Source organism: Sinocyclocheilus anshuiensis, unplaced genomic scaffold (assembly GCF_001515605.1).
Source record: "Sinocyclocheilus anshuiensis isolate Anshui unplaced genomic scaffold, SAMN03320099.WGS_v1.1 scaffold392, whole genome shotgun sequence".
NCBI classification, from domain to species: domain Eukaryota; kingdom Metazoa; phylum Chordata; class Actinopteri; order Cypriniformes; family Cyprinidae; genus Sinocyclocheilus; species Sinocyclocheilus anshuiensis.
This window is the reverse complement of record NW_015557091.1, coordinates 4,177,076-4,191,146: the sequence shown is the minus strand read 5'-3', so window position 1 is coordinate 4,191,146 and position 14,071 is coordinate 4,177,076. Positions and strand designations below refer to the sequence as shown.

The following is a 14,071-nucleotide window of genomic DNA, read 5'->3' as shown; positions in this document are numbered from 1 at the left end:
GTGTGTGTGTGTGTGTGTGTGTGTGTGTGTGTGTGTGTGTGTGTGTGTGTTTAAATTATTTATTCAGAATTAATCATTCTTATTTTACAATTATTTAAATGATCAATTACTATACTTTTATTTTTGTTTTTTGGATTATTCAAAATGATAACAAAAATAAATTTATATTTTACAATTATTAATAAAAATAAAATATAATAATAAAAACAAAAAAATTATAATAAAATTACAAATAATTAAAAAACTTTAATAAGTCAATAAAAAATAATATAAACAATAATTAATCATTTCTGATTAGTGATTAGTGTGTTGTACTGATCAGTGTGTTGATTTATTAACAATACAGAATATAAATGTACATTTTACAAACAAAATTAATAATTATGTTTATTTTATTGAAATGATTAATTATTGTTTATATTATTTTTTAATGACTAATTAAAAAATTATATCAAATTCATTATATATTATTATATTAAAAAAATAATATAAAAATAGTTAATCATTTCAATAAAATAAACATAATTATTAATTTTGTTTGTAAAATGTATATTTATATTCTGTATTGTTAATAAATCAACACACTAATCAGTACAATAGTTAGTAGCCTGCACTTAAATGACTGGAAATGAATCTTGCACATTTCCTTTAAAAAAAGAAAATAATGTCAGTTTTGTAAAGTTATGATCTGTAATTTCCTTTCCCAGTAAGTGCAAAATGCCAAAGTGACAACAGACACAGGAAATTTGCATCAACAGTGCAGCAATGTGTTCACACAACAACCCAGAAAACTACGATTAGAATCTTAATGGATGTCCTGTTATGGTCCACAGATCAGCACCTTTGCCCTCTCGCCGGGCACGTTCACAAGAATGTGTCTGTTTCTACCAGTTATATTATCAGCCTCCATCTGTCGGTGGCCGTACGTCGCCTGTCAAGCTCTTGAAAAAGACTTTCACGTCTTTCTGCAATGCCATGTTTCTATCTTAAGCAACAAGAGGAAGTGAATTATATCAAGAGTCTCTGTTTTATGCGGCAGCTGCACCTGTGATTTCTTGAAACAGAAAGTGCTCGTGTTATAATGTGAAACTGTAACCTCCGTGACAGCAAGGACGCTCAACCCTCAATCTGAAATCAGACTCGTCCTCTGGCATAGTGATGTGTAGAAAACATCAGCCTGGCAAATTCATAAGGACAGCTTTTTCTCACAAACAAACTATTAAGTCTTATCTGTGAGGAGCCTGCAGATCAAAAGCGTCACATGCACCGCCTCTCGGTTCCCATTCCCTCTCTACAAATGACTCCACCAGAGGCCTAGGGCCACACTTATGCACAGATAAGACAAGCAAATGTTTAGCGAGCAACAGTTTTCAACACATTTTATCGGAAAGGCACATCTCACGCTTGCCCTGGAGTCTTTAGGAGTCCTGCAGGGTTTGGAGGAAGCTAGACAGAAACAGAGAGGAAGACGAAGAGAGGCGTATGTTTAACACATGATGTGTCTGTAGATACTTTCAGTGCTGTTTTGTGCATTACAGCCGCTTCGGACCCGGTGGGTTTTATTGGAGAGAAGCCCTGCTCAACCAAACATGGCTTTGGAGGAAAACTGCTATTCCATCCACTACTGCACTGCTGGATCTCTGCGGGAGACTCACAAATGTCTTTTCCTACTTCTCCTGAAGGGCATACTGAGACTAAGAAGGCGCATAGTGATACTGAATGTATAGCATTTCATTCATAATAAATAGCATGTGTGAAACAGATAGCGAGATGGCTTTGGAGATACTGATTCTGGTTTAAAGGGGACATGCCATAGAAAATTTATGGATTTATTTCTTGCTGTTTTGAGATATGAGAGTGTCATACTACGTAGATTACTTTTGGGAATTGAGAACTGGTTCTTATTTTGCATTATTATATTGCATGAGTATCAGCTTTCAAGTGCATGTCATATTGTTTTTTGCTAAACTAATCCTGCCTAATTAAACTCCAAATATTAACAAAGATAACAAAGCAATAACTCAAAGACAGACATTGCTAGATGCAATATGAACACATTTCATCTTTTGTATATGCTTTTGAATATAATATGATATACATATGATTGTTTTTCATTTATTGCATCAAGCAAGAATAACATTTTATACATAAAGTAAATATGAACAAAATTTGCTATAAAATAAAATACATTTCTAAAAAAATTTAGATAAAATGTAATACAATTAATTTTAAAAAATAATATTAAATAAATCAAATAAAAATAATCTATCTATCTATCTATCTATGACTGAATCATTAATATTGAATCATGCGCACAGATCCATTCACACCATTTATGGACACTAAGCTAAAAAAAACAACGACAAAAAACAGGTTGGTCAGAAATTTTGAGCGTATTATCACAGCATAGCCATTGTATTTAATTTTCAGCAATTAGGCCCAAACTTGAAAGACTGAATTACACTGGAAGCTTCCACATAAAAAGAGGTTTGCTAATCATAATAGAGGTCTTCAAAGTACAGTACAGTAGCTTAAAGACTCTGAAAGATAATGTAACTACAGCACATTACAACTCTTCTAGTGCAAGAAACCTGGACTTATAATAAAAAGCTATAAAAAGAGAATGATATGGCTCCTTTAAAGTCCAAAGGCAGAGTGTTCAGACCAGTAAGGCTTTCAGGATAATGAAGCCTTAAAATGATTCACTGAAATTGACTTTATGAACGTCTGAGTCCTGATATACTCTTAACAGCAGTGGTTCCAAAAGTACCAAAAACCTCATTCAGAAGAAATAGGAAGTCAAAGGTGTTGTAAATCAGTGGCTTCAGACACTTTTACAGTGTTACGTCCTGTGCAGAGAGCACCAGCTGTAAGCCATGTGCAGCTTTTACACTTGGTTTAACCGAGCAGACAGCTAAACAAGCTGTCTTATCAAAACAATGTGCTGGATGAAGCATGGATCTGCAAAGATGCTTTATTAAAACTGCGTGCAAGAGAGCACAGTGGGTAGAGGGTGACCGAGAGCATCAACTCAACAGTCAGCAGGGCATGCTAGCACTGAAGCATTCTCCATAAAATATGCTTTGTTCAACAAATTTATGAGCTAGATTTATCTGACATCTGTTATATAGGTTGAAATGGTTTTATCAATTGTAAATGTAGTCTGTAAATGCTCTCCAAAGCCACTTTAAACAGTCTGATGAAATCTCCATTTAGTGCTATCAATGCTAACAACAATAGTGTGGTGTGGTGCAGTGGTAGTGAGTTTATGCACCATTTAGAATTTGATCTAAATCAATTTCTGAATTTGGAAACAATATCAATTGAAAAAGGTGCAGCACTCACTCTTGAAGGGGTGAAAACTTTATTGATTAAAATGACGTTTCGGCCGTTATCAAGGCCTTCATCAGATGTTGAATTTGGAAACAAAACAGAATTGATGGGTAAAGTAAATTCTAATGGTCTGAATTCCAAAGAAATTATTTTAAATATAAAATCTAATTTTTAAAAACCTGGACATGATAGATGGATGGATGGAATAAACAAACAAATGACAGACAGACAGACAGAAAGACAGATAGACAGATAGATAGATAGATAGATAGATAGATAGATAGATAGATAGACAGACAGACAGACAGACAGACAGACAGACAGACAGGTACTCTTCCTTTCATTTCAGTTCAAATTTCAATTCAGCTTCTTGTGGGTGTGGCCAATTCAATTCAAATTCACACTCTTGAATTCAAAGGGAGTCAAATTTTTGATTCTGAATTTTTCACAACCCTGGTTGTTACAGATCTAAACTAGTAGCTTAAAAGGTGCAAGTTCAAAACCTACAAGACCTGATCTACTGTATGAACTATCAGTATCGTACCCTTGAGTGCTCCAGGAAAACTGTTCCTGTAGTATGGGTGCTGCATGTCGCTTCAGATAAAAGCTAAACATCCCAAATCCGTATGCAAGGTCAGACCTTTAAATATCTCCAGCTAAGTTAAAGGTTAAACTTACATTTTTGAGTCTTACATATTAGATTATCTATATTCTCTATATTATACATGCTCAGACATGCTTTGCATTGTCTCATAGCAGTTTGGTGATGAACAAAGCAATATTTGAACCCCAGAAAAATCAATGTTGACCTTGGATACATGCATTCTATTGATTTTCTTAGCATATTTCCGATGCAACAACTGATTGTTCTTATTAAGGATGGATGCTCATGGCATCACGCTGTGTAAAACGGACAGGAGGGGCAGAGGATAAACACTGGCTGGTGGCTAAATTGTCATCACTAGCAGAACTGTGGTGAATTGCCCTTCACAGGGCACTGCACACGGGTTACTGCACACCACACTGGGAGAAATGAACCGTCAGGACAATGTGAGAGAGTTCTGATGGTCAGACTCAGTATCAAACAGCCTGTGCTACTTCAAACATGAGGCTGTATCGCACACAATGTTTGGAGTAGCATACTATCATATAATTCATGTTCTGCTGCATTGCATGTATACTCTACGCAGATCTTCTGTATCCATAGAAGGCTACTAATTCAAAAAATGTGCAGTATATAACAGAATACAGTACAAGGTCTCCCACAATGCATCATTATCATGATCCTTCCATTCTGGAGAAACAAATAGTCCAAAAGCAATATCAACTGTATTTTTTTTTCACACAAAATTGGTTGAAAAGTGACATTTGCAGTGAAGACTTTTGTGTGCGTTCGTGTGCGCATGTGAAACTTTTTGTGTGTGCACGAGAAACGTTTTGCGAGCTCACGCGTTACAGTTTCCAGTTGCGTCACTTCTGCCATCTTACAAAGAAGAAAACAATAGCAAGATGCACATGAATTAGCCTAATTGAGATCTATTTTAAACTTGGCCTTTAATACAAAAAACATTGTTTCTGTTTCTGCATTCCGACACAGATAAATCATCACTGAGAGGCATAAGAAACTTTCACGTGTGCATGAGAAACCGAAAGTTTTTTTTTTTTTTTTTTTTTTTTGCAAATGTCCATTTAGGGGCTCCGTAGACAACTATGGGCTGTTGATTTAACACATTAGGGCTGTTGATTTAAGACACTAATCTAGTTAATTAGTTATGGAAAAAAATAACACACCCGCCCCAGCCCCAGACGTACATACATCATCTTAAATTTCATAAGGTGTGTTCGACTTGAAGGGCACTTAGCATGTAAAAATTATTATTTATATTAAAATATAATCAACTGTGATGTGTCATCATTTTCAGTGGGGTTTTTTTTACTTACAAAAGATATTTCTACAATATTTACTGTAAAAGTACATGCATTGTCACTGTAAATTATATGTTAAATTATAGTTAAATTACATTTAAGTAAATTACAGACATTTTTTACTATAAATGGATCTATAATTTACTATCATTTTAATATAATATGTGTCACATTGAAAATAATAATGAATCACATTGGTTTTATTTTAAATTAAATATAATCAAGTGTGATATGTCATCATTTTTAAGGTGACATATTAAATTAAATTATATACTTCTGAAATAGTTTTAATATCACATTTTATAATATTAGAACTTTTAAAATATTCATAATATTATTGAAAGTTTTTTGTAAGTAAAAATGTCACTTTGAAAATGATGACTGATGCCTCACATTTGATTATATTTATTCTAAATTAAATATAATCAAAAGTGGTACATCATTTTTAAGGTGACATATTAAATTAAAATTATAGAACATTGAAATATTATATTACAAATATTTAAAGTAATAATGTAAAACTAAAAAATACTACTAATATTATTGAAATGAATCGATAATAATTACATTTGAATTAAATTAAGTAAAAATGATGACACATCACATTTGATTACATTTAATTTAAAAAATAAATTCATACAAATGTGATGCATCATCATTTGCAAGGTGACCAAAAAAGTCTTATATTGAACATATTTTGAACATGTATTATATGGTTATGTCTTTCTTCTCAAAACATTTTAATGCATATACAATGTACATTTACAAACATATTTACACTTTTTGTTTTTTCATTAAAATTGAAAAAACAGTGTATCTATATATACTGTAATTCCCTCAAGTGATTTCTTTCCTCTAGAAGCCAGACTACAAATCTGATCCTCGCTGCAAGGCACATGTCAAGTTGTGTTTGTGTACTTGTGTAATGTACTTCTAAGAGAAGCAGTAGGATTGTTCGATTCACCAAGAGTTCAAAACTGTCATCCATGACAATCCATGTGATGTGTTTTGTCAGAATGTGTCTGAATGCACTTTAACAGCACTCAAATCATCAACTCTCTTATTTTATCTCAGGAGCTTCACTTTACAGATGCATCAGCACTTTCAAATGCAATTTGATATTAGTGCTTCACTGGCATCCTGGTGAAATTCTACCAGTGCCACCGCATTTTTACAGCTACCGTTTATGGGCTATTTTTAACCCGACTGAGACAAGATAATGCTCATTTCATTGTGCGCTGTGATGTCATTGCTCCGCTGAAGGTCTAAAGTAAAGGCTGCTGCACTGCTGCAGGATGTGTGCATGCATTTACGAGAGCACCGCTGATCGATCGTCATCTACGTGTCATCAAAAAGGCCATTTTGCCATGTGAGCACAGAGAAGGATATCGCTGTTTTTATTGGCCACTTAAAAGGATGCACAATTGGATACTACAATTAAATCTCATCATTAATGACCGTCTCTGTTCAGTTTAATGTCATCAGTGCAGACGGTAAATGCTTTTATAATGTTCAGAATACAATTCAAATCTCATAAGAGGGGCTGAGTAGGTTTTCCAAACATAATAATCATGGAGTTTCTGCAGCAAAAGAGATGGAAATATCTGCCTTCATTTACAAATCCTAATGCATGTGTGTATCCCTTGGTGACCAGCATAATTAGCACATTACTGTGCAAAAATCCATCTGTGCAGTTCAAAAGATGAACTGTAAATGTGTGATTCACACTGTCTTTAGAGAGTATCTTTATTCCTCCTGATTCCCAACCATTTACAGTAGAGCCTGTTACCTTGGTGACAGAAGGAAAGGTCAGTCTCAGAGAGATGCAGAGAGAGAGAGAGAGAGAGATTTGGCTGGACTTACTAGACCTTGCAAAGATTTGTGCATCCTGAACATGTGCATTAATATGCATGACATGCTGTTTCTGCATAGTTTTTTTTCCTGTAGCGTGATGTAGTGACTTTCACCATTACTAATGAGCATACTTGGATTGGGGATCTGAACAAACCATCTAGTCTATTTATTCAATTCTGGCATGTAACGCTGCACAATATGTACTACTGACACAAATAAGGCCTCAGATAACGCGCTTATGCGCTTACCAGTACATAACCACCTAGAACACCAGAAACCACCTAGAAATGCCATAAAAGGGCTGCACGATTTGGGGAAATAATGCGATTTTGAATAATGTTTTTTGTGTTACATTTTTTTTTACAATTGACATTTAAAATGCAAAAAAAATGCAATAAATAAATACATTTTAAAAAGTGAAGCAGTGAATTATTAATGTTTTATTAATATTTCACAAAATACAAATATTAAACTAAATTAATGTAATATTAATATATAATATTAATTTGTAATATTTCACTGTAAAATAAACAAATCAAGCGTTTAAGAAAAAAATTATTTTACAGTGCAATAAAATTATTAATATTATAAAATAAAAGTATGAAACAAAATAACATGTAAATGTAATTTCATATCATGTATTAATGTACTATATCAAATTAATATAATATTAATATGTAATATATATACAATTTCAAGGTAAAATAAAAAAGTGAAGTATTTGTAAAAATAAATAAAATAATAATAGTGTATTTTTACAGTGCATTTTTACAATACCAATATTCTTATTTTCATATCGTAAAAATCAAGCTTTCATTCTGGTGAGAGGGAACCGTTTTACAGAAGCTTCTCTTCTGTTGACATGACAACAACAATGACTATTATAAGCTAAAATAACAGCACACGCATGAGATGAGTTTGTGTGGAGCAACATTTACTGTGAACCAAGCACATTGAAAGACTGAAAACACTAGAACATGAGCTGCTCATGTGTAAAAGATTACAGTGCTGCGCTTCCCAATGAAACATGCAGTGCATATATTTATGAAAGTAAATCGCAGCCTTTGTAATTTGATACTCACACTTAAGTAGTGTTGCTAATGCTTATGACTAAATATCGTCGTCAACGAACCTTTATCACGTGACGAAAAAGGGGATGAGACGCAACGTAAATGCTGGTCATGTGACAAAATAAGACTAAAATGCTCAGACTTTTAGTTGACTAAAACTTGACTACTGAAAACTAATAAAAACTAAAATGACAGCTTCACACAAAGACTAGACTAAAACTAAAATTAAAACAGGCCGCCAAAAACAACACTACACTTAAGTCATATCACCTTTATTTTGATTAATCGCGCAGCTCACTGACACATCTGAAACTGCATAGAAAGGCCTTGACAGCTATGCTAACATCAACGACTTTTGCATGAACAACCACACTCATATTTACTTCACAAAATGCAAATGTCTAGTTATTCCTCTTGTACACTACATCAAATCAGTGGATTGCTGGAAACCAGTGCAACCAGTCCCAGTCTGAAATGTGCAAATCCACAGTCTGACACAGAGAATTACAAAAAAAAACCTTGGAGCTGCACCATAACTAAAACTGACGGGTGTTTCAAATGTTCAAACACACACATATGCTGCTGTGACCAGTCTCTGACCTCTTCCCAAAAGGAGCTTTTAACAGATTGTCTATGTAATATACAGTATATGTGTATTATTCAAAGGCATTCTCAATGGACACTACATAAAGAATTCAAGTGAAAAACGGCCCAGGATCTGTCATGCACATTTTGTAAATCACATCATATTACAGTAAGAAGTTAAAAACTGAGACAGTGTTCAGACAGGAGCTTGTTGCTCGTGGTTTCACTGAAAAAAAAAGAGAAAGATCTGAGCCACTGGAGGTTCTGATGTTTCACCACGGCACAGTCAAGGGTCTTTAGAGGACGTTTAGTTTCATTTCCTTCCTCCATCCCATTTCCTCATTTCCCCAGCGGGCGTCACTGCTCGGAAACTGTCTGCACAACGAGTGGGCATCAGCATTTGTGTTTCCCCCTCCAACCTAATGAGGAGACAGTGACTATCTGGCATTACAATGACAGTGTGAAATAACCGGTGATTCTGCATTAAACCAGATACACACAACTGGGTAAAAAAAAAATAAGAGGGCTCAAGCGCATTATATGCATTTTGTAATGTAGATAACTTCACTGTTTGATAATGAAATCTTGCGTAAGTAATTCTCACTGACACTAACATCATCTGTTGATATCTAAATAAAGTTTTGAGGCCCTGCTAAACACCTGTTGCCATTTCCTTCCACTCTTCTCAAAAGCACATGCGTTAAACGGAAGAAACCCATAAACCAACTGTCTGATTGACGCAGTGCGTGAGAAAGGCGCTTGCCTTTGTGGCTTCCTCAAACTTGCACTTCCACGTTTCATGTTTCAAACCTGCCCAGAAGCTTCTGTGTTCTAAACCTGTACTTTTGTAGGCCTAAGAGAATGCACTAACTGCTGTTTGCATTTTCTATGCTGATTTTGAAATAAAAAAATTCAGAATTTGATATATTTAGATATATCATTTAAAATATAATTAAAACTACATTTTAAAAAAAACAGTAATTTTGCATTGCAATATTGCAATAATATTTTACAACGTTACTGTCTTTAATGTATCTTAATTAATATATTTTAATTAATGCCTGTCCCAAACATCAAACCAAATGGGCCCCTGGAGGTGCCCTGATGAGGTGGGGACTCCGGCTTTTAGTTTGCTCTCTTCACTGCTTTTGTCTGAGCTGTTCCCCCGGGATGCCCGCGTCTGTGTCCCATGTGCTGTAATGAGTCTTTGATAAAATAGCTGCCAAAATCGTTATGAATAATTCATGCAAGGATTCAGACGCTGCCCTTAGAGATGGAAATTTCACCTCTTTGCTCAAAACACTGGTTTACACAGACCATTTGCTCATTTTCTGTTCCCTTTTTTTTACGTATGTTAATTCTCAGTGGATAAAGCTGCTTGGTGAATGAAGATGCATCTACACCAGTGCAGATGAAAATCAAAAACGCAAAAAGAAACTATGACATAACAAACCAAATGAAAACAAAGAAGCATATCTGATGTAATCAGAAGCAAGGCGATGCCTCAAAGCCAAAATGACGTATGATGTAATTCTGATCAGATACGTCAAACTTCCACAGAATATGTGGAATTTGTCAGTAAACCAGTGAACCAAACAAGGCCTTTATTTTAAAAACTAAAAGCACTCTATTGACTTTTTGTAAATGTTTCTTGGAATCAGCTCACTGTGACCACGCAGTATAGTTAGTATGCATCCATTTCCTTAAAACTGTATCTCTCAGTTCTATGAAGCATCATTGTGTTGACGGCAGCTTTCTCCTCATGTGAGAGGGATGTGTAATCAAGTCCAGACTTGGAGCAGATGGTGTTTGACAACCCAGAACAAGAGCTATATATCAAAGGCCGCTGTTTTCAATAAAGCAGCTTCCCACAGACAACTAATCCTGCTCTCACCTGACAGGGTACAGCGAACGAGACCAGACTAAAAAAGCTTTCGTCTGATCCTGATCCTGACCAGAACGCTGTAGATTCCTGGTTTTGACCAAATTATGTATCAAAAAGCACTTTGTCCTCCTGGGTTTAAACTCTTGGACTCATTTCACATATGTTTTCTTTCATAGACGGTTATATATACTATGTAGGAAGTGAAAAATTCTCCTTAAAGGTGCACTCACTAATTTTTGGGTTGTGTTTAGCCAGCTCTTATTTGTCCCATATAGTGGTGTTAGAATTTATATTTTTATTTTTATGTTTTGTAAAACATCTTGTGTGCTGACTGATAGGACTACATAAAATAAACATATTATTATTATTATTATTGTCATTAGTAATAATAGTAGTAACTCAACTGCATGACTCAGCTGCTAACAGGGAACATTCTCAGAACATTCTGTCAAAGTTATGAACAAACAGTCTTCCAGTAATGTTTACAGAACATTCATTCAAAGTTATCTGGACATTAATAATATTCTCAATAACAATTTTTATACATTGTTCATGGAATGTTTTTGAAATGTTCGGAAGTTTGAAGTTCGTCTAACATTTTGTAAATGTTACTAATAGTTTCAGAATGTTCAGAGAACTTTCAAAAGCAATGTTCCCATAATATTTGCAAAGTGATTCAACGGAACGTTGCCTTAATGTTGGCATAACCAAGAAAAGCATTTTAAAAACTGTACATGTTAAACATCTAGAGATCATTCCGAAATAACATTTTCATAACTTAATGGAAATGCCAGCAAAACGTTTAGTTAGCTGGGTCAAGTGATCTCAACATGGTAGCGCCCATGAGAAGCCCGGTTTTTGTAGAATTCTTAATCATCTTTTTAAAAGTTCTGTTCCTTTTTATGTATAAAACGTTTAAAATTAAGAAAAATGTCTGAGTACATCTCTCTTCATATTGTTACTGCATTGCTCATATGAACCGAAAGGGGCAGAATTCAGCAGCACACAAATAACGGTACAGCATTTCTGGCAAAATATCAACTTTCTGTTGCAAAAATATTGAATGCACAAGTACGTACACAGCAGTAAATCCACCTTTTTCATATACATAACAACATATGTTTCTAAAAATGCTTTTAACCCTCAATTATTGAGTTTAACGTCTATTGTTACTGCAAACAGAACTTATTGCCTTCGTGTAGGCTATCTCTTACCTGTGACATCTGAGGTCTCAGGTTGATCTCCCTCAGGTTGAGTGACTGGGGTCTCAGGTTGTTGAGAAGCTGGCACAGGAGGACCCCATCCCGCAGGGTCTGCGCCAGGTCGAACACCTGAGCGGACTCCCATGTTACCCGATGGTTCGGTGGCAGCACCTTACAATTGATCAGCCATAACGCACATTGTCTCCAATGCTCCATCATGTCCAGTGATGCACAGTAAAAGATTTAACACCAATCCAAAACCAAAGCGCAAATGGCGTCTCCACGTCCGTTGCGCATAGCAGAATCGCGGGCGATGTAATGACTGGATGGTGTTTCCAGGGTTGGAGCACCAGCGGAGAGAGACTGATCCGTGTGTTGCTGCTCTCCTCACTCGCTCTTTCACCTCTTATTTTCGCTCTCCCCTCCTCTCTCTCTATCGTTCTCTCTCTCTGTCTTCCTGCTTCAGATGTTCCGTATATTGCGCTGCTGAGTCTGACACCCGGAACACCCGGAGGACGTAACCTAATATACTGTATAGTAGCCGCCCAAAATGTATTTCGACACTTACGTCAGGGCGCGAATTATGAAGTAGCCCAAGTAAATATAAGTTTTAAGCGTTTGAAACCATGTCAGTAACCATAGAAATTAGATTTGCAAGTTTGCTAACAACGCTTGCCCGCAGAAGTCGCCTTCGCCTGACGAAGTACCCATAGCAACACAAGTCCTGTCATTATTTACCAAATCATTTACATATGTGACCCTGGACCACAAAACCAGTCATAAGTGTAAATTATTTTGAAATTGAGATGTATACATCATCTGAAAGCTGAATAAACAAGCGTTCCACTGATGTATGGTTTGTTAGGATAGGACAGTATTTGGTTGAGATGCATCTATTTGAAAATCTGGAATCTGAGGGTGCAAAAAAATCTAGATATTGAGAAAATCGCCTTTAAAGTTGTCCAAATGAAGTTCTTAGCAATGCATATTACTAATCAAAAGTTACATTTTGATATATTTATAGTAAGAATTTTACTAAATATCTTCATGGAACATGGTCTTTACTTAACATCCTAATGATTTTTGGCATAAAAGAAAAATCAATCATTTTGACCCATGCAATGTATTGTTGGCTATTGCTACAAATATACATGTGCTACTTATGATTGGTTTTGTGGTCCAGGGTCACATATCGTGTTCTAAACGTTTGATTAAACGATAAACTCTTCTAATTTGAGGGAAATGCAAGGTAAAGTTATTTCGGTTACACAAGTTATAATAAGAGTCCATTTGTTAGCCTATATTAGTGAACGTGAACTAACAATAAAAATACTAAAGCATTTATTAATCTTAATGTTAATGTCGACATTTACTAATATATTATTCAAATTAAAAGCTTAATCTGTTAAAATTATTCAACTGACCTCAGCTAACATACACAACTCACAATGGACAGTTTTATTATTAGTAGTAAAATGGTATTTTTATTAACTCATGTTAACATATTGCTCATTGTTCGCTAACGCAATACTTAATTTTTTATTGTAAAGTGTTAGTTCTATAAAAAGTTTTAGGAAGAAATGACTAAAAAAGATTGCATATGTCACTTGGCTTTTTAATTTATCCAACTAAGGACATTCAAACACAATGTTTAGTGTTTGAATACATTCTGTATGATGATTAAATCATTCCATAACCACAGTCTAATATCTTTTCAAGCTTTGACAATGGTAGGATTATCTGGATTATATTTGTTTCATATTCCAAAATACAGAGCAGATGACTCCGTTTAACCTAAAACTAGGTCTGTTTGTTCACATCATCTGCAATTTGTTATTGGCTGAGTTTTTTACATACAGTACAACCATAGAGCGAGAGAATGAGTGTTGGCTGAAGACAGCGTTCTTTAGATAAGCAGCAGTGAAATAGGATGATGCATTGTCATGGATATCCTGTTTCTGTCTCTCTGCTCCTGTCATGATGAACTCGAGGAGGTCTGTATCGACACTGCCAGCTAAGACTGTCTGCATTGTCACTTCAGCAGAAATAACACTCCGCTTGTGTTTAAAAAATACATTTTGATTTGAACTAGTATGTTTTGGTTCGTCAAATTTTGTAGAGACACTCCTTTCACATCCAGCAGGCACCAGCTAAGATGTTTACATGCTTTAGAAGTCCGCAGTGAGACGGTGGACCAGGGGGTCTTGAGCGTGCCG

At 35.1% G+C, this 14,071-nt stretch overlaps 1 protein-coding gene across 1 annotated transcript in view; it reads right to left on the bottom strand.

The window, feature by feature from the left end:
• Positions 1–12,301, bottom strand: part of LOC107677157 (guanine nucleotide exchange factor VAV3-like) — a 69,959-nt gene extending 57,658 nt beyond the window's left edge. The window contains exon 1 of the mRNA XM_016471942.1: positions 11,868–12,301. Within this exon, the coding sequence (XP_016327428.1) occupies positions 11,868–12,074 (207 nt within the window). The 5' untranslated portion in view covers positions 12,075–12,301. The remainder of the gene's footprint in view (positions 1–11,867) is intronic.
• Between the last annotated feature and the right edge of the window lie 1,770 nt (positions 12,302–14,071).